Source organism: Rhinatrema bivittatum, chromosome 3 (assembly GCF_901001135.1).
Source record: "Rhinatrema bivittatum chromosome 3, aRhiBiv1.1, whole genome shotgun sequence".
Classification (NCBI taxonomy): Eukaryota; Metazoa; Chordata; class Amphibia; order Gymnophiona; family Rhinatrematidae; genus Rhinatrema; species Rhinatrema bivittatum.
The window spans coordinates 594,412,011-594,436,495 of NC_042617.1; the positions used below are offsets into that span (position 1 = coordinate 594,412,011).

Consider the following 24,485-nt stretch of genomic DNA (forward strand, 5'->3'; position numbering starts at 1 on the left):
AACAAGCCAGGGACTCTGTATGCATTGCAACAATGGAACACAGAAACATCAAGAAATATAAAATCAAGAGTAGTAAGTAAAAGAACAAATTATTTCAAAACAGCTGATGAACAGAACATCCAATAATTGAAAAATCACATAAAAATTTCCAGACATCAATAAAATATTTTTCAAAATAGCAGACACAATGACCCAATAATCAAAACTAATAAGGATTTTAAAAAAATCCTCTGCTCTCCATACCTCGGAACATTTGATTTCCAGATGCCCTGAGATTGTCGTGAATTAGCAGGAGGAGAGGAGGGGGGCGGGGGTTGCTCGCAACTTTCTTCTCACAACTTTCTCCTCTCTGTCACACACATACACAAGCTCTCCTTCTCGCTCATACACACATGATCTCTGTCACACACATACACAAGCTCTCTCCTCTCGCTCACACACACATGATCTAATCACACACATACACAAGTTCTCTCTCTTGCTCACACACACGTGATCTCTGTCACACAGGCTCTCAATCACACACATACACAAGCTCTCTCTCTTGCTCATACACACATGATCTCTGTCACACAGGCGCTCAATCACACACATTCAAGCTCTGGAATTTGTTGCCAGAGGATGTGGTCAGTGCAGTTAGTGTAGCTGGGTTCAAAAAAGGTTTGGATAAGTTCTTGGAGAAGTCCATTAATGGCTATTAATCAAGTTTACTTAGGGAATAGCCACTGCTATTAATTGCATCAGTAGCATGGGATCTTCTTAGTGTTTGGGTAATTGCCAGGTTCTTATGGCCTGGTTTGGCCTCTGTTGGAAACAGGATGCTGGGCTTGATGGACCCTTGGTCTGATCCAGCGTGGCAATTTCTTATGTTATGTTCTCTTTCTCTCTCTCATATACACTCATGATCTCTGTCACACAGGTGCTTTCTCACACACAGGCTCTCAATCACACACATACAAGCTCTCTCATATACACACATGATCTGTCACACAGGCTCTCAATCACACACATACAAGCTCTCTCTTGCTCATACACACATGATCTGTCACACAGGCTCTTTCTCACACACAGGCTCTCAATCACACACGTGATCTCTGTCACACAGGCGCTTTCTCACACACAGGCTCTCAATCACACACACACATGATCTGTCACACAGGCATTTTCTCACACACAGGCTCTCAATCACACACATACAAGCTCTCTCTCACTCATACACACATGATCTGTCACACAGGCGCTTTCTCACACACAGGCTCTCAGTCACACACATACAAGCTCTCTCTTGCTCATACACACACGATCTGTCACACAGGCGCTTTCTCACACACAGGCTCTTAATCACACACATACAAGCTCTCTCATATACACACATGATCTGTCACACAGGCACCGTCTCACACACAGGCTGTCAATCACACACATACAAGCTCTCTCTCGCTCATACACACATGATCTGTCACACAGGCACCGTCTCACACACAGGCTCTTAATCACACACATACAAGCTCTCTCATATACACACATGATCTCTGTCACACAGGCGCTTTCTCACAGGCTGTCAATCACATACTTGCACACATGCTTACTCTCTGTTTTACTTACACACATGCTTGCTCTCTCTCTCACTTTCTCTACCTCCTTCCTCCTGAAGAACAAGTGGAGGCAGCAGCAGGCTCCTCCTCCAACTCCCACGGCCTGAAGAAAGAAGAGTTCATGAGCCATGGGGCCTGATGTTGCTTCTGACATTGCTGGTTCCCTGCTCAGGCCAGTGCTGCTTGTATTTGTGACGGTGCATGGTCTCTCCTTCCCATGCATGGAGGCCCACTGCACACTGCTTCCTCTTCTGGGCTGCGAGGGCAGGAAGAAGGAGAGACCGTAACGCATTTCCAGCAGCTGTCCTGCCGCGTTTCACGCCCGAGCTGAGGAGAGTGTGGGAGGGAAATGCAGCCCAGCTGGAGGGAAACTGGGGAGTGTAGCGACACCCCTGCGACATTGGTGTGACGCGACACACACCGCTTAAGAACCGCTGCTGTCCACCCTGCAGCTGAACCTTCATGCTTTCATCATGAAAAACCTGCTGCAGAGCTCATGGCTTTAGTTTTTCTGTCCTTTGGTTTTTATATTTATTTGATTTGTATTCCGCTTTTTCACGCACTTCAGAGTGGATTGCTTTCAGGTATTGTAGGGCTCACTATGTAACTCCTAGATTCATCAAAATGCTATAAGGAGGCATGGATAACACCCGCGGTAAGAAGAAAGGGCGTGTTTGTTACAATTACCACACACATAGGTAATGTATTGCGGGTGCGGTAAAGTTTTTGCTCCCCGTGATTCTTCTGGTTCACAGCTCACAGAGGGGGAGGAAAAGGGAGAGAGGGGAGGGGGGCGGGACCCTATTTATAAGGCCTTCATAGTAGTCACTATACCCTATAGGAGGGGCAGCTAATAGCTCGAGGTGAGGTGCTGGTGGTGGTTTAGGAGCCAATTTTACATGCAGAGTAAGATGTATGAACAGCGCATTACCCCTCGGTGAAGATTTGATGCCTTTTGGAGTGGGGAAAGTCTCACTAAGTTGAGATTTCTACTCTGTTCTCTCACCCTAGCTTGATGGACTGTATAACAGGGTACCGTGCATTATGCTGTCGCACAGTGCAATATTCCCTGGTTCACACCCGCTGCTCTAGCCATTAGGTTACTCCTCCACTGTAAAACAATGGCGTCAGGAGTGGCGTTGCTGTGGGGTACTCTGGTACAAGTTTTATAAAGACTTCTTGATGAGGCTTTTAATTGTTAAACAGAATTACATGAGCAGTCGCCTATAAACCTAGAATGTATTTTCTCTGTAATTTGGGGCTTGCAAACCCTGGTGGCACTCCCATCCCCTGTGGACTGTGACAGAAAGCAGCCACTCTAGCAGGGACTCTCTGGCCTGCAGCTGGGTATAGAGGGAAACTGGATCGGCAGTGCCTAAAAGCTTTGCCAGGTTATTTCCTCTTTGTGAGGATGAATGTTTGTGTTCCACTCGAAGGGTTTATGTCAGATGAGGATTGTCGGTCAGCTCTGTTGAAATTCCTTTTTCTAAGAAAGTTGAAGCACGTCTGAGGCTAGAATATTCCCCAAAGTGCAAAAGCGGTCTGAGCTCTGTACTCAAAAGCTACTTAACCCAGCTATAAGTAGAATTTATCTGACTAAGTGACGGCCACTGACTATCTGGCCATGTTCAGCGGTTGCCACTTATCCAGCTAAGTATATAGGCAGATAACTCAGGGCAGGCAATGAGTGTAATGGGGCAGCGCTGCTTAGCCAGATAAGTGTCGACATTTGGACTTATCTGCTTACGTTAACAGCATAAATTAGCCCTGCCTGCTGGGTACGTAGTGACCTGTGCTGCTGAATATCCCACGTAAGTTAGCCGGATAAGTTACACAGATGGATATTGTTGAATACTGATGCCTAGCTTGTTTTACTATTGGACTCTATATCCTATTGCTTTTAAACTCTATGGGAGAAGCAAATTATCCTAACTGAGAGGATGGCAATTAGCGATGTGTGCTAAGAAATAGGCGACTCCGTCTGTGTCCTTTCTTGTGACTGATCGGGTTGCTCCTTCTATTACAGAGGCAGAGCTGTATTGTCCCAGAATATGTAGGGATGGGAGGTGCTTACTGCACATCATCTCTTAGTCTCTTCATTCCCCCCATGAGAAGTCTTGGAAGCAGATCCTCAGGGGCAGTGCATGTTGCCAGCATCGGGGTGCGGGATCAGTTCAGATTACTATGTAAGAGGCCAATTTCTCAGCGCTCTGTGCAAGGCTAAGTTCAAGCAGACTTTTACCCTAAATTTTCAAATCTGACTTGTTCGCTCCTGGAAGTTAGCGAGTGGGTGCACGCCCTGTGCTACACTGGCACATGTGCTCTTTAGCAGGCATCTAAATTTACGCACATACTTTTCAAAATCAAGTCTGTGTGTGAACTGTTTCCCCCGGAGCACCTCTTTCTAGTGCAAGTAAAAATGCACATGGAAACACTTGTGTGTGTGTTTTTCTGTGCCCCCCTATAATTTTCCTAAGTCTGTTTGCTCACATAAAACTGTTTTGTGCATGCTCGTCCTCTTATAAATCAGGCCCTAAAAGAGAGAAATAATTTCAAGTTAAAGCAATGGTCTCTTCTCCCTTTGTATTTATTTATTTATTTTATTATCAGAACTTTTCTCTGTCATTCTGCAAGTTGTAAATTTTTAAATAAATACCTACCATAGGCTGAGGCTGTACAGAACAATTTTCTAAACCATTTACGAGGGTAAAACTGTGCTTTACCCTGTGAAAATGCGGTCTTTGAAAATTGCCCACCCTATTTGTGGGTAAAATTATGAGCCCAGTCCCACTTTGCATGTAACTTCTACCTGCTAAGAAAGGAGGTTTTCCCAGATGGTGAGGTTGGGAAGGGAGCTGCAAGAGTGCACACACTTTTACATTTTCAAAAGTAGCAGCACAAAGTCGTGCAGGTCCTTTTTATTTAAGCAATTTTCAAAGGGAAAGTGGTTGTTTTTTTTAATCTCTGAAAATTGTTGCAAATTTGATATGTAAAAAGTACCCACCAACTTTGCACTTCTGTGAAAGTTGCCCTTTATGCGTGTTCATCTGATTTTTAAATATAATGGGGCATTTTCTCGAGGAATCTTTAGGGCGTTTCAGAGAAAGTATGCCAGTCATTTATGATACTATTACTCATCTTGTTCCCAGGTCATGTAAGACTGATTCCTCAAATATTCATGCTTGCTGTGCTGATCTGTATTTTAAATCTCATTGTGGATAGTGACAGCATTGGAAACCTGGGTGAAATGCAAAGCTATAATAGTTTGAACAGGATATGTTGTTTAAGCAAGTCACTTTTTCTCTCTCTGTTTTTTTAATAGATTCCCTGGATTTGCAAAACCTGGAGTGGATCAGTATCTGTTGGCAAAGCAACTAGCGAAACCCAAAGAGAAACTTCCCATCATTGTAAGTATTTTGTTCCTTACTAATACACAAGATATGAAATGAACCAACCTGCAAAGAAAAGTTTTAAAATGGTTTATGTCCTATAGTTTTCATCGGTTTTACCTTCCCATCCAGCCCCCAATCTCAGTGAAGAAAGGGGGCTCGGACCCCTTGTGACTTCCTCTCTGAGACTAGCACCCAAAAAGTGCTACCAGAGAACCAGACAGGGCCGATTTTCCTCGATTCTCTCTCTCCATAACTTCCATTTATTAAACCTCAGTGGTTTGATATTGGCACATGCGAGATACGTTGCAGGTCAGCCAGTGCAGAGGTTGCTGTACGACGGACGTATCATTCCCATCCCACAGCTCATGCAGTTCATCAGGCAGGTGCGCTGCAGTTTGTACGAGGAGGTGCAGCACTCAAATAAGTAAATAAATAGAATCTGGTTGCATGCAGGGAAAAATTCACAGATGTTCAGAATGCAGGAGGAGAGTTTAATTCCTGTTGGTCCCGTGTCTGTCACGTGTCCAGCAGGACTGGCACGCTGCAGAGTTCGTGTTCGGATCTTCAGTCTCCCTTTCGCTGTGCTGTTTCCTCAGTAGTCTCCGTCGCTGCTTAGGTTCCTGAAACGCTGTTGTCGTGTGCTCTGGTCACACTGCTCGGCAGCGGTGCAGGTGGAGGGGATTATGGGGGTGGATGCACAGTTGAAGTTACTGAAGAAGTATGACCAGGCTAAAGATTATCCTGAAGCACCTTTATTACAAAATGAAGCTGTTGCACTAAAAATGCCGTTATTGTGAACCATTTGTTATCTGTATTTTTGCAGTATTTCTGCAAATTAGTGTTGAGATGCTGCTGCTAGTACTCTGCATGTTACATTTATATAGTTAGTCTTAAGCAATACCAACCTACCCATTCAAACAGTATTTTCAAACTGAAACTGTGCTGGACTTCTCTTTACATGATCAGTGCTGATACAAATATAGCAGTGGTTCTCAGACTTTGTCACATGATGTTTTGTCACCTTGTACAATCCCCTCTCTTCCTGTTGGCTTGCACCTCGGGTTACCTTTCACCCGACTCTTTCTTTCCTCACAAAATTCTAGAGGTACCTCACTGGCTTCCAGCCTCCAGAGATCTTGAATTGGAAGAATATAGGTATTCGGGGATGGGGTGGGAAGGCTTGCATTATAGTCTCACACTTGTCCACAACTGCAGACGTACACTGTAGTGCAGATCCATCGGCCAGATTCTGGCACCTGTCCTCTCCCAAAAAGATGAGCTCTGCTCCCTACACACAGCCTCATTTACACAGCAGTACACTCACACTCTCATTGAAAAACCAACCTAAGTTGTGAACGATCTGACTCTCAGCCACGTTATCTTCTCTCCCTTTTCAACATATACCTTCTCCCCCTCTGCCAACTTCTCAAAAAAAAACAAAATAACACATTTCCTATATGCTGATGACATACAACTTTTGATCCCCATAAAAAAATCAATTGAAGACACCTACAGAAAAACATCAGATCTACTAATCTCTATCAAACATCTCCTAAACTCCCTAAAACTCATTATCAATTTTGACAAAACCGAAATTATATTGATGGACAAAAAACAGAACCCAGCTCCACCACCCCTGATAATTCCTGTCAAACACATGACAACTATAATCCCTACATCCCACTCCAGGAACCTCGGAATCATCATCGACAAAGACTTGTCGTTTAAGAACCACATATCAAACAAAACCAAAGAAAGTTACCACAGACTCCTAACCCTAAGACATTTAAAACCATTTCTCAACACTGATGATTTCAGAACTGTACTTCAAATACTTATCTTCTCCACCTTCGACTATTGTAACTCCCTTCTAATAGGTATACCCTTCTCATCCCTCAAACCACTACAAATACTTCAAAACTCTGCTGCTAAAGTCCTAACTGGAACAAAAAGAAATGGCCATATTACGCCCATCTTGTCCTCTCTTCACTGGCTCCCTATCACTGCACGAATCGTTTACAAATCCATGACTATCATCCATAAAGTCCTTAATGATCATCAAGGACTTAAAACCCTTAACATAACTCTTCAAAACTCCTCAAGAAACCTACGATCCAGCAATTCAAACCTCTTATCAATCCCCACTGTCAAAGATGCTCATCTAACAACAACAAGAGAGAGAGCCTTCTCCATGGCCTCCCCTAATCTTTGGAACACTCTACCTGAAGACCTAAGATCTCAACACAATATAAAAACCTTCAAAAAAGACCTAAAAACTTTACTGTTTCGTAAATTCTTCATGGATCCACAATCATCTACACAGACCAACTCTCAAATGAACTCATAACCTTAATTCTCAACCTAACTAATCTCCCTTCACATTCAATCTTATATCTGCAGAGACTTACTTGGTTATGTTTATTATTATTGTAATTACAGCATGTTATGATATCTCAAAACCTCTTTGTTAAAATTTATTCACTTTGTAAACCGTTATGATGGCTTTCCGAATAACGGTATATAAAACTCTTCAAATAAATATATGTAATAGACAGATACACACTGCCAAAGTTGTCTTTCACACACACAAATGCATACGTATCCAGCCAAAGCCTGATATATAGTGCATCAGGCAAGTGACTGACGCGTACACACACACACACACAGCCTCCTATATAGTGCATCCAGCAAGTGTCTGACACGTGTACACACACACACGTGCGTGCGCATTCACTCACTCAGTGTCTTTCTATTTCGTCAAACATCACCTGATCAATTCATGCTTCTCTATCTGCCATTAACCCTTCTCTCTTCCCCCTTCAGGTTCCCTTCTCTTCCTCCTGGATCCCTTCTGTTCTTTCGTCTTCCCCCTCCAGGTTTTGTCTTGCTCCAGGATCCCCTCTTTTCATTTACCGCATATCAGTAATTCTTTTGCTCTCCTCCTGATTCGCTACATAATCATTTCTATAGTAAGGTCCATGATGGAGTTGGGGGGAGGGGGTAATGCGCCTTGAAAAAGAGAGAATATTAACTTTCTTCATTGAGGCGTATTTTATGTTCCAAAGTTTGCTCAGTGTCGTATCTTCATAGCACAGTATCCTGGTAGGGTAGCATTGGAAGGTGAACAGCTGATCTTTTGTAGTTTGATAAATTGCTAGTTTAGTGGGTAATTTTCAGTAGCCTGCGGACTTCAGCCTAAATTTTCAAGGAAGGCTTTAAGACGCACAAGTCTGCTTTGAAAATTTGCAGTTATTGCTGGTATGCGAGTTTATATAAGCACAGTAAATTATGCCCGCTCTCGAGCAAGTGTAACCTACAGCACGTTATCTTACACGCATATGTGCAAAAGTATGCTCACAAGTGGTTTGCCCGCACTCACTCCATCCCTCAGAGCAGCTCTTGCTAGCCTGGGGAAAAATACACACAAAAATTGTTATGCACAAAGTTTTCCGTGGGCTACCCCTTGAATAATGTTCTAAAGAAGATTTGCATGTATAAACCATTTGAAAATATGTCCTCCATCTTTTCTAGCTGAAAGTATCTGATGCTACAGAAATAAGTGGAGCTGCTTGTGCCTTCTCTTGATGTTATAAAGGAACAATAAGATTTGATAAATTGTATTTTTAATGTTCTTACAGGTTGGAGATTATGGTCCAATGTGGGTTTATCCAACCAGTACATTTGACTGTGTGGTAGCTGATCCCAAAAAAGGTTCAAAAATGTATGGTTTGAAGAGCTACATTGAGTATCAGCTAACATGTACGGTAAGTGTCACGATGGCAGAAGAAAAAGGGACAGTGAGAGGCTTTCAAAATAGTTATTCTGTTAATGAGTTCTTCAGAGTATTTAAGAAATAAAATTGTAATTCGTATATCAACTGGACTTTTTAATAAGGAAATGTGTACAAATCTTTGTTATGAATCTGTGCATACATTCAGTGTTAGCAAGATAATGATGTCCTGTCATTGTTGGGCGAGTCAGATATAAATTTCTACTTTTAATAAACCAGTTTTTTCTGACAAAGTTTAGCAAGCATGGACACCTGAGTTTTGACCTCTGCAGGTCATTTTTTTCTTTATTTGCTTGTGGATGAGTTTTTAAACTGTTATCCACCTTGATCATGGATCTCCTGGAAAAGTGAGCTATAAAGGAGAAGAGATCACATCTCTCCCACTCTCAAGAACTTACACTGGCTGCCAATACACTTTAGAATTCTCCACAAATCTATCACTATCATCTATAAAGCTATCCATCACCATACTACGCTTGATCTACAGATCCCACTTAGACGACACACATCCACTAGACCCATCAGAGAAGCCTACAGAGGATCACTCCTCGTTCCGCAAACCAAAACTACTCTCCACGTAACTTTCAGAGACCAAGCCTTCTCCACAGCCGGACCTTCACTATGGAATTCTATTCCCCCGGATCTGAGACAAGAACCATGCCTACCTACTTTCAGAAAAAGGCTTAAGACTTGGCTATTTAAGCAAACCTTCCCAGATCCCAATTGAATGACAGCAACATCTTATAAGAGACTTCACAATATAATGTAAATAGTTATACTAACTGCTCGGTTATCTTACTCTCTCTACCCAGTTATATGATCCCTGTTGTAATGTAACTTTAAGAACTCTTTGCACTTGTTAATGTTCCTTTTCTGTGTTCACACCCCCTGTTATATGTAAACCGGCATGATGTAGTTTTTAATCACGAATGCCGGTATAGAAAAACTCTAAATAAATAAATAAATAAATATCAAATTTAGGGCCAACAGAATTTGGAGGAGGTACATTGTACCTGTGTGACTAGGAGATAAAACTAATTTTGTATACAGTTTGACCTAATTCCCAGTTTAGTAAACTTTTGTCCCTTTCTGTGTCTGGGAGTGGGGAAGTTTAGTAAATCAGGCCCCAGTGCAGCAAACTGCCACTGCTACATGCTGGCATACTCCTTATGAGCTATCCTCATTGATACAGCAGGGGTTTTCACTGTGATACCGTGGATTTAGGTTTTCTTTTGCTTTTTGTTTTACAGAATACTAATCGATCTGTCAACCATAGATATAAGCACTTTGATTGGTTGTATGAGCGTCTTCTGGTTAAGTTTGGATCAGCCATTCCAATCCCTTGCCTTCCAGACAAACAAGTAACAGGTGAGCTGTCATGATTTGCAGATGATGAAAAGAATTTATCTGCTGTCTTTAAAAATTCTTTGTCTTAAGACTGACCCTGTCTCATGGTTGGATCATTACTTAGTGCAGGCCACCTTTCCAATCTCGAACCAAAGAAAGCTAACATGAGTCTCCAGACATCCTTCCAGAAATCTTTCCTCTGCTTGAACTCAACACACCAGAAACCACCACTGATGCACAACCAGCAGAATTCCTAGATCAACAATGGAATGTCAAAGTCATCACATTGGTTGACTCTCTAACCCTATCATGCCTACCTCCTCCAGGCTGAAAAGCAATCCCCCTAGTTCCATGAAGGCCTTTTCCTACTCAAGCAACAGGCTTGTCACCTCAAATGAAAATGGTGGAAACAAAGAACTGAAGCTAACCTGCACAACTGTAAAGGCCACTCGAAGTATAAAAGTCCTCCAGAAAACTAAGATTACCTGTCCGAAGAGAACTATCAAAAAGCTATCCTGGAAAACTCTCCAAGCCCTTATACTCCCCAGGCACAATAGACATACTTTCCTCAATCTTCCCTTTGATAAATAACAATACCTTTTCCAGACTATCCCTCTGAGTTCAGGTCACTCTGTCCCAAAGAGATTGAAAGAATCCTTCCTGTTATACCTCCCAAATATATCTGGGACGTGAGACAGTATTTAGCCCCCGGCTAACCAACATAATAAATACCCAAGCTAACCTAAGGCTCCCTGCCTCTCTAACTAAAAAAGGCCATTGTCAAATGTATCCTGAAGAAAACTAGCTCGGATCTAAAATATTCAACAATTATCATCCAGTCTCCTGCCTTCCATTTCTTTCTAAATTAATGGAAAAAGTGATCAAACTCTTAGAGTTCTTGAAGAAGGCAGCATCCTCCATCCTCTTCAGTCTGGGTTCAGGAAAGCCTACAGAACAGAGTCCACATGACTGATAACGAACAGTAATCCACATGAATGCAGACTAGGGACGCAACTCTCCTAGTCCTGTCTTTGACACTGTTGACCACCAGTTCTTGTTACAAGGATTATGAGACATTGGAATTTAAGGCACAATCCTTAAATGGTTTGAATCTTTCCTGCCCAGTCTGTATCATGGGCCAACAAATCAATCTCACCCAAAGATTCAACTTGTGGAGTTCCTCGGGGATCGGTGCTTTCCTGATTCTCTTCAATATTTACATTCATCTGATCAGTCATTCAACACTGAGTGCCAGCTTTTTGAGGAAGACATCCAACACTTCCCCAAAATAGGTTTTTACCAAACCTCATCCATTGTACGTCTTAGTTCAGTGCCTCCACAACCAGAAACTCACTCAGTTTTTCCAAATCAGAGCTCATTTTCTCAGCCAGCAGACACCCCCTCTTATCCTTGTCGTCCCTGTCAGGTGCTCCCTTACAACCAAGCAATCTAGTACAAATCTGGGAGTCCAACTCGACCACAACTTTAGAATGGAAACCCACTCCTCGGAGGTGAAAGGACCTGCTTTCTGCACTTGCAGATAATATGCCAACTTTGCAACTTTTTGATAAACATAACCTGGCCGCGTTAATCACCAGCAGGTTTGCTACTGTAATTCCCTCCTACATGGAATCTTCCAACATAACTTCAAATGCCTTCAGCTTCAAAGTACAGCCGCCAGACTTTTGGTAGGAACCAAAGCAGCGGCCCCATTTTAAGTCAATTACACTGGCGCCCAGACCAAAGCAGGATTCAATTTAAAGCTTTCTACTTTGTCTTCAGGTGCATTAACATTATGGACCACGATGACCTCTCCCAGCCTTTGTTCTCCTCTCAAAGGGCCTTTCTTTCCTCACTGCCACCATACACCATCTCTCTGCTAGGCTAACCTGCACTTGGCTTTGTGCAATCATCTGCTTCACCATTAATTTGCAGCAACATGCTGCTGTCCTTCAGCCAAGAGACTTCCTACCTAACCTTCAGGGAAAGAGCTAAGGCCTGGTTATTCAACCAAGCTTTCCCGTAATGCAAGGTGTAACAGTGTTAAGAGAGGACTCCCTTTAACGCTTGACTATTGAAACTTGATCCTGAGACCATAGCATCACAACAGAGGATCTTATTCAGGTCCCTTACCCTGACTCCTCTATCAATCCCTCCTATTACCCTAAATAATCAAATTGTAATCCCTTTGAAAATAATTTGGAAAAGTTAGAATGTCAAATGTCTATAAATATATGAGCAGTTTACGCTCTAGTTTTGAAGCCTGCAATATTCTCTGTAGTTTGAAAGAGATCCAAGATAATAGTAACATGATGGTTCCATCTGATTATAGCCTACTTTACCAACTGAGGATGTAAGGATTTGAACCTGCAACCCCCTCGGTGGGACTGAGCTAAGGAAGCAGCGCTATCAGCTGAGCTAGTCCCTAAAACTAAAACCTATGTAATATGGAAGCATGTTAAACTCTTTGTATATTTCCTGATATAAACGCTACCAGGTCTTATCCTCCTCTGAGAGTGTTCCTCAAGATTCAGTACTCGCTGCTCTGCGAGTCTTATTTCATTGAATTAAAATCATGGCTTTTTATATATTTGTTCTCTTGTTTTATAATCCACGGTCATATAGATGCTGTCACATTTTTTCTCTGAATACTTGAAATAAAACTTTATATAAGTATTTGGGTTTATAACCTACCTTTCCAGATGATATGCAAGGTGGCGTACCAACATTATTTGTATGCAAGTTTAATAAGTTCCTGCCCCAAAGAGCTTACAGATACCTGAGACAAGAGGCCATAAAGTGACTTGCCAAAGGTCATAAGGAGTGTCAGTGGGGGAGCGTGGGTTTTCTGTCCTGGTTTCCTTGGTAACCATTAGGCCACTCCTTCTCCTGTCACTCACCCCTGACTTGACTTTCTGTACCACTCCCCTTTTTCAGTTCTGCTAGAACTCTTAGCCTTGTTTTCAATCCTGCTTTTTCCTACACTCCTCCATTCTCTCAGCTAGCTATTCCTAAATCTTGCTTTTCTCCCACCATCTCTCAGTGTACATACCATCGAGATGCCTGTAATACTGTCCTCACTATTTAACTGATTTTCCACTCTGCCTGTCAAAGTACCCATGCAACTCCTTTTCTCCTTTCTCTGCCAAATTTTGATATGCATTCAAATACCTGCACGATCTTCCCCACCCCCCACCCCTCTTCTCTCCTCATGTTAAATCCTGCCTTTCACCAGTCTGTCTCTCATCTTGAACTGTATGCTACGAGCTATCCCTACTAAGACTTTTGAAGATACTTTTAATCTATGGGACATCTACCATTCTACTATAAATCAAGTTTTAAAGCAAATGAGTTTAACATTAACCCAAAGAAAATGGAATTTTTGATAATTTGTAATAAACTAAACGAAAAGATTGAAGGTGAAATGAGAGAATGAAAAAAGACATCCAGTCACATTACAAGTGAATGATCTGGGCGTGATAATAGACAGCGAAATAAGTTTGAAACAATGGATAAACAATACAATAAAGATGGCTATTTTAAATTAAATGTTCTTAAAAGATTAAAACCACTTTTACATAAACAAGATTTTAGAACTGTTGGGGGGCTGTGACGTCACGGCTGGAGATGGATGCCTGATCCGCAAGCTCCCGCCCCAGCCCTAAGCATCCGATCTCATCCAAGCGCTTTTTGTCCACCAAACTCCACACAATTTACTCCATAAACAGTGAGTACAATAATGGCAGCGAAAAAAAACATAGAAACATAGAAACATATATATAGAAACATAGAAATGACGGCAGAAGAAGACCAAATGGCCCATCCAGTCTGCCCAGCAAGCTTCCCTCATTTCTTCTCTCATACTTATCTGTTTCTCTTAGCTCTTGGTTCTAATTCCCTTCCACCCCCACCATTAATGTAGAGAGCGGTGATGGAGCTGCATCCAAGTGAAATACTAGCTTGATTAGTTAGAGGTAGTAGGGGTAGTAACCGCCGCAATAAGCAAGCTACACCCATGCTTATTTGTTTTTACCCAGATTATGTTATACAGCCCTTATTGGTTGTTTATCTTCTCCCCTGCCGTTGAAGCAGGGAGCTATGCTGGATATGCATCGAAAGTGAAGTATCAGGCACATTTGGTTTGGGGTAGTAACCGCCGTAACAAGCCAGCTACTCCCCGCTTTGTGAGTTTGAATCCTTTTTTCTTCTCCCCTGCCGTTGAAGTTATGCTGGATATGCGTGAAGTATCAGTTTTTCTTTTCCCCTGCCGTTGAAGCAGAGAGCTATGCTGGAAATTCGTGATGTATCAGTCTTTCTCCCATGCTGTTGAAGCAGAGAGCCATGCTGGATATGCGTCGAGAGTGAAGTATCAGGTACATTTGGTTTGGGGTAGTAACCGCCGTAACAAGCCAGCTACTCCCCGCTTTGTGAGTGCGAACCCTTTTTTCTTCTCCCCTGCCGTTTAAGCAGAGAGCTCTGGATGTGTGAAGTAACAGTTTTTCTTCTCCCCTGCTGTTGAAGCAGAGAACTATGCTGGATATGCATTGAAAGTGAAGTATAAGAATGGAGTGATCAAGCTAGTTGAAAGGCATCAGGAATAGAGGAAGGTGGAGGTAGTAATTTGGTTATTTGGTTTGGGGTAGTAACCGCCGTAACAAGCCAGCTACTCCCCTCGTTGTGAGTGCAAATCCTTTTTTCCACATTTCCTCTTGCTGTTGAAGCTTAGAGTGATGTTGGAGTCACAGTAAGCATGTATATGTTTATTGAATAAGGGTATTGTCTCCAGGCAGTAGCCATCATTCTGGCGAGTCACCTACTCTTCATTGGCGGCCTCTTGACTTTATGGATCCACAGTGTTTATCCCATGCCCCTTTGAAGTCCTTCACAGTTCTGGTCTTCACCACTTCCTCCGGAAGGGCATTCCAGGCATCCACCACCTTCTCCGTGAAGAAATACTTCCTGACATTGGTTCTGAATCTTCCTCCCTGGAGCTTCAAATCGTGACCCCTGGTTCTGCTGATTTTTTTCTTATGGTAAAGGTTTGTCGTTGCCTTTGGATCATTAAAACCTTTCAAGTATCTGAAAGTCTGTATCATATCACCTCTGCTCCTCCTTTCCTCCAGGGTGTACATATTTAGATTCTTCAATCTCTCCTCGTACGTCATGCGATGAAGATCCTCCACCTTCCTGGTCGCCCTTCTCTGTACCGCTTCCATCTTGTCTTACTTCCAGCGCTTCTCTTTTAGTAAAGACTGCCGCCACGCGCTCGAAGGCCTAGAAGACGCCGAGCCAGCAGTCCAAGATGGCGCCCGAACGAGGACCCCGAGCCCCAACAAAAACCTTGCGACATCAGATGCAGCGGGCGCTATCATGTCTGAGCATCCCACATGAAATGAATTTCGAGAGTGGTTTGCGATCCTTCGAAGAGACATAAAAGCCTATCGCCAGGAATTAATTGCCCATGTAGAAGAGGTCAAAGAAGAGCTCAGCTCTCTGGGGCATCGAGTTGATGAGTTAGATACCGGCCAAGCAGCGCTCGTTACAGAAAATAAATCGGCCTGCGCCTCGCTACAAACGGACACTCGGCAACTGTTAGCTAAAATCGCTGACCTTGAAAACAGGGCTCGCCGAGGAAATTTTAAAATTTCACGGCTTTTCAGAGCCTCAGGCACCCGAAGACTGCCACGAGCTCGTCGGAGGCTTTTGCCTACATCTGCTTTCCGAAGCTAACTCAGACCCTGATTATATACTCCCGAAGTCAAATTTGATAGCACACAGGGCTTTAAGATCTCCTATGCCTAATCACAGCCATGATATAATAGTCTGCTTCACCGAATGCTCCATTAAAGAACGAGTAGCGCAGGTAGTCAGATCCCGACCTAGCTGGAAATGGAATGGGCAGGATATATCTGTATACCCCGACCTTTCTACTGCTACCCTACAAAATAGGCAGTCACTGATGGAAGCTACCACTTTTCTTAGAAACCACAATACTAAATATCGCTGGCTACCTGGACGGGATCACACATAAAATCATGTCCCCTGCAGATGCCCACCTTGTCCTTTCCTTATGCGGATGTCAGTGACCAACCGCCGACCAAAGAAAGCAGACTACCGCCTGCTACCACTCTGCTCCCTGCCTGGCAACGGGCAGGATAACAATCAGGTCGACTCCGAAGGCAATCCGAGGGATCATCACATAGCCACGGATCCACCTGAACAATCTCTGTCCGGCTATAAGCTTCAGCGCTATGACTAACTATGGATGGGCTTTCTTTCTCAGTTAAAAGGTTATAATATTTGACCCAGTTCAATTATGTACCTTATTCTTAGCCTTGGATACTCATAAAGGTTCTTCTTGGACCCCATCAGGGCCATCTCTACCCGTTGTTACTTCACCCCCTCTAAAGGGATGATGACAGCCTGCATGGAGGGAATAGCAGGCTTCTACATTTGTTTGAGGTCAATCTTTGTTCTCTGGGGTTTCGTGATATGCTAATCCACATCACTCCCGATTCTCGCACTCGTACTCCTAACCGAGTGACCGGGTTGCAATTCCTTATTTTTGGTGCTCGTCACCGGCCATTGTTGACTGTCTCTAATCAATACTGTCACACTCGGCTCAGTGTACTGTTGTATACCATTTTTGAATGCTATAGTGATGGCTGGTGACCAGCTGGAGTCCAACTGCTATCTTTTCCTACCTTCGTTCACCTATTCATATGGCCAAATTGAGAATTGTTTCCATTAATACCAAGGGGTTGAACTCTCCTCAGAAGAGATCTCTGCTTTTTAGACAACTTAATGTTCTCAACCCAGAGATAATATTCCTACAGGAAACTCATCTCTCACGCAGATATGTCACTAATGAAGTCCCCCAAATTCACATCTCAGTATTACTCCCAATACTAAACTGGCTAAATTCACCAGTGTGGGAATCCTGTTTGCTGCTAGCCTGGTAGTGGAATGCACCTTACATAAACCAGATCCTAGGGGTAGATATCTTTTACTACGAGTTAAGATTAAAGAGACTGAATATACCTTGCTTAATATATATGCCCCGAATAGGGACCAAGCTGGCTTCTTTATGGAAGTTCATCAGTTGCTCCTTCAGCACAACTCAGGCAAGTTTATTCTAGGTGGTGATTTTAATGTTGTACTTTCCCAGACATTAGACATCTCCAAAGGCCACACTTCCACCGCTTTCTCTCATACTCGAGCATTAAAGGCTCTCATGACAGATTTTTATTTAGTGGACACCTGAAGAACCAAGTATCCCTGGTCACGGTCTTATTCTTTCTATTCTGCCGCTCATGATTCATACTCATGATTCACCTATTCATATGAATAGGTGAACGAAGGTAGGGAAAGATAGCAGTTGGACTCCAGCTGGTCACCAGCCATCACTATAGCATTCAAAAATGGTATACAACAGTACACTGAGCCAATGTCAGGAAGTATTTCTTCACGGAGAGGGTGGTGGATGCCTGGAATGCCCTTCCGGAGGATGTGGTGAAGACCAGAACTGTGAAGGACTTCAAAGGGGCATGGGATAAACACTGTGGATCCATAAAGTCAAGAGGCCGCCAATGAAGAGTGGGTGACTCGCCAGAATGATGGCTACTGCCTGGAGATAATACCCTTATTCAATAAACATACACACGGTTACTGCGACTCCAACATCGCTCTAAGCTTCAACAGCAAGAGGAAATGTGGTAAAAAGGATTCACACTCACAACGAGGGGAGTAGCTGGCTTGTTACGGCGGTTACTACCCCAAATCAAATAAGCCTGATGCTTCACCTTCAATGCATATACAGCATAGTTCTCTGCTTCAGCGGCAGGGGAGAAGAAAAACTGATACTTCACACATCCAGCAGAGCTCTCTGCTTCAACGGCAGGGGAGAAGAAAAGAGGGTTAGCACTCACAAAGCGGGGAGTAGCTGGCTTGTTACGGCGGTTACTACCCCAAACCAAATGTGCCTGATACTTCACTTTCGATGCATATCCAGCATGGCTCTCTGCTTCAACAGCATGGGAGAAGACTGATACTTCACGCATATCCAGCATAGCTCCCTGCTTCAACGGCAGGGGAGAAGAAAAACAACCGATAAGGGCTGTATAACATAGTCTGGGTAAAACAAATAAGCATGGGTGTAGCTTGCTTATTGCGGCGGCTACTACCCCTAACTAATCAAGCTAGATATTTCACTTGGATGCAGCTCCATCACTGCTCTCTACATTAAAGGTGGGGGTGGAAGGGAAATAGAAGCAAGAGCTAAGAGAAACAGATAAGTATGAGAGAAAAAATGTGTGAAGCTTGCTGGGCAGACTGGATGGGCCATTTGGTCGTCTTCTGCCGTCATTTCTATGTTTCTATACTCCAGAATAGACTACCTGATGGTGGATAAATCCCTATACCATCTGATACAGAAAGCTGAAATAGGCATTATTACATGGTCTGATCATGCTCCCATTCTCATAGATATCTGTTTATCTACTCAAGATCAGGGCCGACGATTCTGGAGACTTAATGATTCTCTCCTACACGACACTCAGTACAACACAGCCCTATCCACAATCATATCAGATTTCCTTCACACCAATGTAGCGTCTGTTCAGTCTCCGATTGTGGTGTGGGAAAGTTTCAAAGCATATATCAGGGGCCACTTCATCTCCCGCTCTTCTTACTTGAAAAAGAAGAGGGAGGCTGCCCGTTCCCAGCTGTGTGACCAAATTGCTTCACTTTCACACCAACATATGCAAGGCAACTCACCCAAAGCATTCACTGCTCTCTCTAGGGCCAGAGAGGACCTCCGTCGATTGGAACTGGATCAAATTTCACACTCTCTCTCTCTCGCCAGATTCACTTCGAGGGGGAAAATAAGGCTGGCAAACTCTTAGCACACCAATTTTAAAAAGTCTCGCTCCAGAACCATATTCTTAAAATAAAAAATGATCAGGGCCAGACTGAGTCCTCCAAGACCACCATTACACATCAGTTTCTTAAATTCTATCAAAATCTGTATACGGCTGAGGCACACATCGCTCCGATATCTATTGAGACATATATCCAGTCCATACCTCTCCCTTGCCTAACACAGGATATGAGGACCATTCTCGATGCCCCCTTATCTACTCCCCAATGGCTTTACTGCTAAATTTTACAAAACTGTTGGCCCATATATTGTCTCCCATTTGCAGCAACACTTCAATTACCTGAGAGAAGGAGGATCGCTCCTCCCTTCCTCTAATATGGCCAGCATTACAATCATTGCCAGACCAGGTCGGGACCCTGCACTATGTGCATCCTACTGCCCCATCTCCTTGATAAATTTAGATTTAAAAATCCTACCTAAAATCTTGGCGGATAGGTTGAATAGTTTTATAGCTCAAATTATTCATTCCGACCAGGCTGGATTTATTCCAGGCCGCATGGTGAGTGACAATGTGCATAAAATTATTAACATCCTGTGGGGCACTACCAAGCAATCCATGCCCACTTTGCTGCTGGCCATAGATGCTGAAAAGGCCTTTGACATGGTTCACTGGCCCTTCCTATTTCAGACTGGAGGCTATGAATTGCGGGAGCTCATTCCTTCATTGGCTATGCGCCCTTTACACTTCCCCCACAGCCTGTCTCAAAATGGCGGCTATTCTGACTCCTCCTTGGTTCAGCGAGGCACCAGACAGGGGTACTCCCTCTCCGCCCTACTTTTTGCCATGTTTCTGGAGCCCCTTGCTATTCAAATAAGGAACAACGCTATTCATGGTTACACTCTAGGCCAGCACACATACAAAATGTCAATGTTTGCTGATGACATTATGTTAACTGTAGGCCATCCAGATTTGTCCCTACCGGAGATTGAATCTGAGCTTGCCCAGTTCAGTGCAGTCTCTGGTTTTAAAATCCACTGGGACAAATCAGAGATTCTTAATCTCTTGACCATTACAGATGGAGACCGCACTGAAACTTCATCATCCTTTTAAATGGGCTCCCACTAAACTTAAATATTTGGGAGTTTATCTAGGCAAACAAATAACTGATCTTTATCAACTTAATTATGTCCCTCTACTCCAAAATATAGATCGGGATCTCAGCAAATGGGGAACGGCTTCCGCTATCCTGGCTTGGCTGGTTGTCTACCCTTAAAATGAATATCCTACCCAGATTTCTATACTTATTCCAGACTTTGCCTATTGCTATATCCAACACTACATTTAAAATCTGGCAACGGAAACTTCTCCGATTCCTCTGGAGATACCGCCCACCCAGGGTAGCTAGAAGGGTATTATTTCAAGCTAAGGAATACAGGGGACTGGGTCTACCTCATTTAAAATGGTACTATGCAGCTGCCCAGTTTAGATCTTTAATAGACTGGCACAGTAGATCTGACATTAAACAATGGGTGCAGATGGAGCAAGTGTGGCTATCAGATATGCCATTACATGCGACTCCATGACAACCACGATCTACCTGGAGACCATGTCCAGATATGGCACCAACCACTAGACACACTCTGAATGTTTGGTCTTTATGGAAGAATCGATTGGTAGGCATAGCATGCTATACCACACAGACGGCACTATTTCATAATGCCTCGTTTCAACCCTGCCTTTCTATCTCTGCATTTCCCCACTGGAAGCGCTCCAGCATAACCCGGATCTCCCACCTTGTATCTCAGGGGTCTCTTCTCTCATTTACAGTCTTGTGCTCTAAGTATAACTTGTCTAACGATTTTCTCTCCTACATGCAAATTAGCCACTTCATCAAGCAGCTGCAGAGAAGAGGCCTCTTAACAACCAAACGATCACTCTTTGAAGGCTACTGCTCTTCCATGTGTCCACCTAGAGGCCTCATCTCTAAAATCTATAAGGCCCTGAACTCTCGACTATTAACTAAACCTCATCATATACAGGCTTGGGAGCTGGACCTTGACTGTTGATGATTGGCTCTGGATTTACTAACTGGACTACCCATTTCCTCGATCAGACCACTCCAACTTCTCCAAAAATTCAGCCGCTAGAATCTTAACCAACACCAGAAGAACAGAACACATCACACCAATTCTAAAAGACCTACACTGGTTACAGATTATCTACCGCATCCAATTCAAAGCTCTATCCTTGATTCACAAAACTCTTTACAATAACAAAATGGATTGGTTAACTGCCTCTTTGCACTTTCACACTCCACAGAGAAATACCAGGTCAGCAAGCAATGGATCACTACCAGTACCATCACCAAAATCTGTTCACCTGAACACAGTGCGTGAAAGAGCACTTTCCATTGCTATGGAATACTCTGCCTCAAAATCTACGGCTCAAACCAGACACTAAAGCTTTTAAGAAAGCACTTGAAACATGGCTTTTCCAGCAGGGGTTTCCTGAGTCCTAAAATCTTTTAAAATTCTACTTTTATCTTGTCTTTATTTTTGTGCCTATAATTTTTAAGAAGTGCTAAATTTATTTATTGTACTAAGTTTTATGTATTTCATTTTTATTGACTATTTTAAATGCTTTTAATAAGGCATTTTAATCAAACTGTACACCATTGTGATATCTATTGACGAATGTCGGTATAGAAAAACCATTAAATAAATAAATAAATCCAATGAACCTGCCACTCATTCTGATTTTTTTGCTTTCACACTTTCGGTTCCTCTTTTTTTTTTATGCTGGAGACTAGATTGGAAACAAACTTCTGATCAAGTATCAAAATTACATCTCTTCCAATTAGCTTTTATGTAGATGTCCTTCATTCACCTATTTTATACAATTGTTTATCACCCTGTTGTAAGGCATACAGAACTAGGACTCCATACTGGAGCAGAACCAGTAAACAAAATAAACATAATGAACTTCACATGAAGCTCCTACTACCCATTTATTCAGCTATTTTGACTTGGCTTTTAGTTTGTCAAACCTGTAATTCTGCAAACTTCATAGCATATTAGGTTTGAAATGGATATAAAATGCCTGCTTTGATGCCATCTAAAGACAAGTTGTCATAATTATCTACAGGACGTTTTGAGGAAGAATTTATCAAAATGCGGATGGAACGGTTGCAGAGTTGGATGACCAGGATGTGTCGCCATCCGGTTGTTTCAGAAAGTGACGTGTTCCAGCAGTTCCTCAATTTCAGAGATGAAAAGGTAGGAAATGGAAACTCTGACACATCCCAAGTAATTCAGGAGGCAGATAAAACAAACTAAATCCTTTTTCCTGATGAGGTAATAGTGCTTAAAACATTTAGAAATGCCACCTATTAAGCCAGTCCTCCCATTATGGATCTAAGTAAATCAAAGTGCTTTTGACGAGAATACAGCTTGGATAGTGGAAGCATCAGCTTAGAAATGGAGAATTTCAAAAACTGGGTGTATCCATAATAATAATAAAAAAACAACAACCCAAACTCAGTTATTTGCTCATACAATCAATGGTATATAAAGGCTATAAGGCCCTTCTGGTATAATTTTCCATACCTATTACAATTAGAAATCCTGCTTGATTTTATGCTCACTTACTCTTTTGGATATGGTTATTTACTCTTTCGGATAGTAGAAAGACTAGGGGGCACTCCATGAAGTTAGCATGTGGCACATTTAAAACTAATCGGAGAAAGTTCTTTTTACTCAACGCACAATTAAACTCTGGAATTTGTTGCCAGAGGATGTGGTTAGTGCAGTTAGTGTAGCTGGGTTTAAAAAAGGATTGGATAAGTTCTTGGAGGAGAAGTCCATTACCTGCTAATAAGTTCACTTAGAGAATAGCCACTGCCATTAGCAATGGTAACATGGAATAGACTTAGTTTTTGGGTACTTGCCAGGTTCTTATGGCCTGGATTGGCCACTGTTGGAAACAGGATGCTGGGCTTGATGGACCCTTGGTCTGACCTAGTATGGAATGTTCTTATAAGAATTTTCTTTGCTTATCCAGTGCCTTCTTGAATTCTATTATTATTATCCCCATTCCCTCCTTTGGAAGGCTATTCCATGCATTAAAACATATGAACATGTTTTGCTATACTGGGTCAGAGGAGGTCCATTAAACCCAGTATCCTGTTTCCAACAGTGGCCAATCCAGGTCACAAGTACATGACAGGGTCCCAAAGGTTCAAAAGATTCCAAGCTGTGGAATTCCTCAAGTCCACCTTATTAATGGTATATGGACTTTTCTTCCAGAAACTTCTCCAAACCTTTTTTTTAAACCCAGCTACACTAACAGCTTTTACCATATCCTCTGGTATTAAATTTCAGAGCTAAATTATGCATTGAGTAAAAAAACATTTTCTCCCATTAGTTTTAAATGTATTACCTAGTAACTTCATTGCATGTCCCTTAGTACTATTTGAAAGAGGAAAATAACCAGTTTTCATTTATCCATTCTACTTCACTCATTTTATAGATTGCTATATCATCTCCCTTCAGCAGACTGTTCTCCAAGCTGAAGAGCCCTAACCTCTTTAACCTTTCTCATAAGGTAATCATTCTACCCCTTTTATCATTTTGGTCACCTTTCTCTGTATCTTTTTTGAGATGCAGAGACCAGAATTGCACACCATGGAGTGATACAGAGGCATTGTATTCCCTGTTTTATTCTCTATTCCTCTCATAATAATTCCTAACATTCTTTTGGTTTTCTTGACCACCACCGCACACGGAGCAGAGGATTTCAAAATATCCATGGTGATGCCTAGAACCTTTTCCTGGGTGATGACTCCTAATGTGGAACCTTGCATTGTATAATTATAATTTGGGTTGCTCTTCCCTATGTGCATCACTTTACATTTGTCCATATTCAATGTCATCTGCCATTTGGATTTCCAATTTTTCCCAGTCTCGCAAGGTCCTCTTGCAATTTCTCACTATCCTCTTGTGATTTAACAACTTCGAATAATTTTGTGTTATCTGCAAATGTTATCACTTCACTCATTGTTTCCATATCTAAGTCATTGATGGTAAATATGTTAAAAAGCCATGGTCCCAGTACAGATCCGTAGGGCACTATTCATCATTTAGCCCTGTTATAACAAGTTCTTAATCCACAATAGAACATTGTCTCCTTTCCCATTACTTTTTAATTTCCTCAAGAGATTCTCATGAGCTACTTTGTCAAACACTTTCTGAAAATTCAGATACGCCACATTAACTGGCTAATGTTTCTTATCGCCTTCAAAAAATGTAGCAGATTGGTGAGGCAAGGCTTCCTTTGGCTAAATCCAGGTCCGTCTTCTCTCAGTAAACCATGGCTATCTGTATGTTCAGTAATTTTTTCCTTTATAATAGTGCTGGGCAAACTGGTTGAAATTGATGTCAGGCTCACCAGTCTGCTGTTTCCTGGATCACCCCAGGAGATTGGC

General features: G+C 42.5%; 1 protein-coding gene across 4 annotated transcripts in view; it reads left to right on the top strand.

Annotated features, from left to right (window-relative positions):
• The window catches only part of SNX9 (sorting nexin 9), a 264,145-nt gene that overhangs the window by 156,130 nt on the left and 83,530 nt on the right, over positions 1–24,485 (top strand). For all 4 annotated transcript variants that reach the window (XM_029596722.1, XM_029596725.1, XM_029596724.1 and 1 more), the window contains 4 exons: positions 4,918–5,002; positions 8,626–8,751; positions 10,028–10,145; positions 22,148–22,278. In XM_029596722.1, the coding sequence (XP_029452582.1) occupies positions 4,918–5,002; positions 8,626–8,751; positions 10,028–10,145; positions 22,148–22,278 (460 nt within the window). The remainder of the gene's footprint in view (positions 1–4,917; positions 5,003–8,625; positions 8,752–10,027; positions 10,146–22,147; positions 22,279–24,485) is intronic.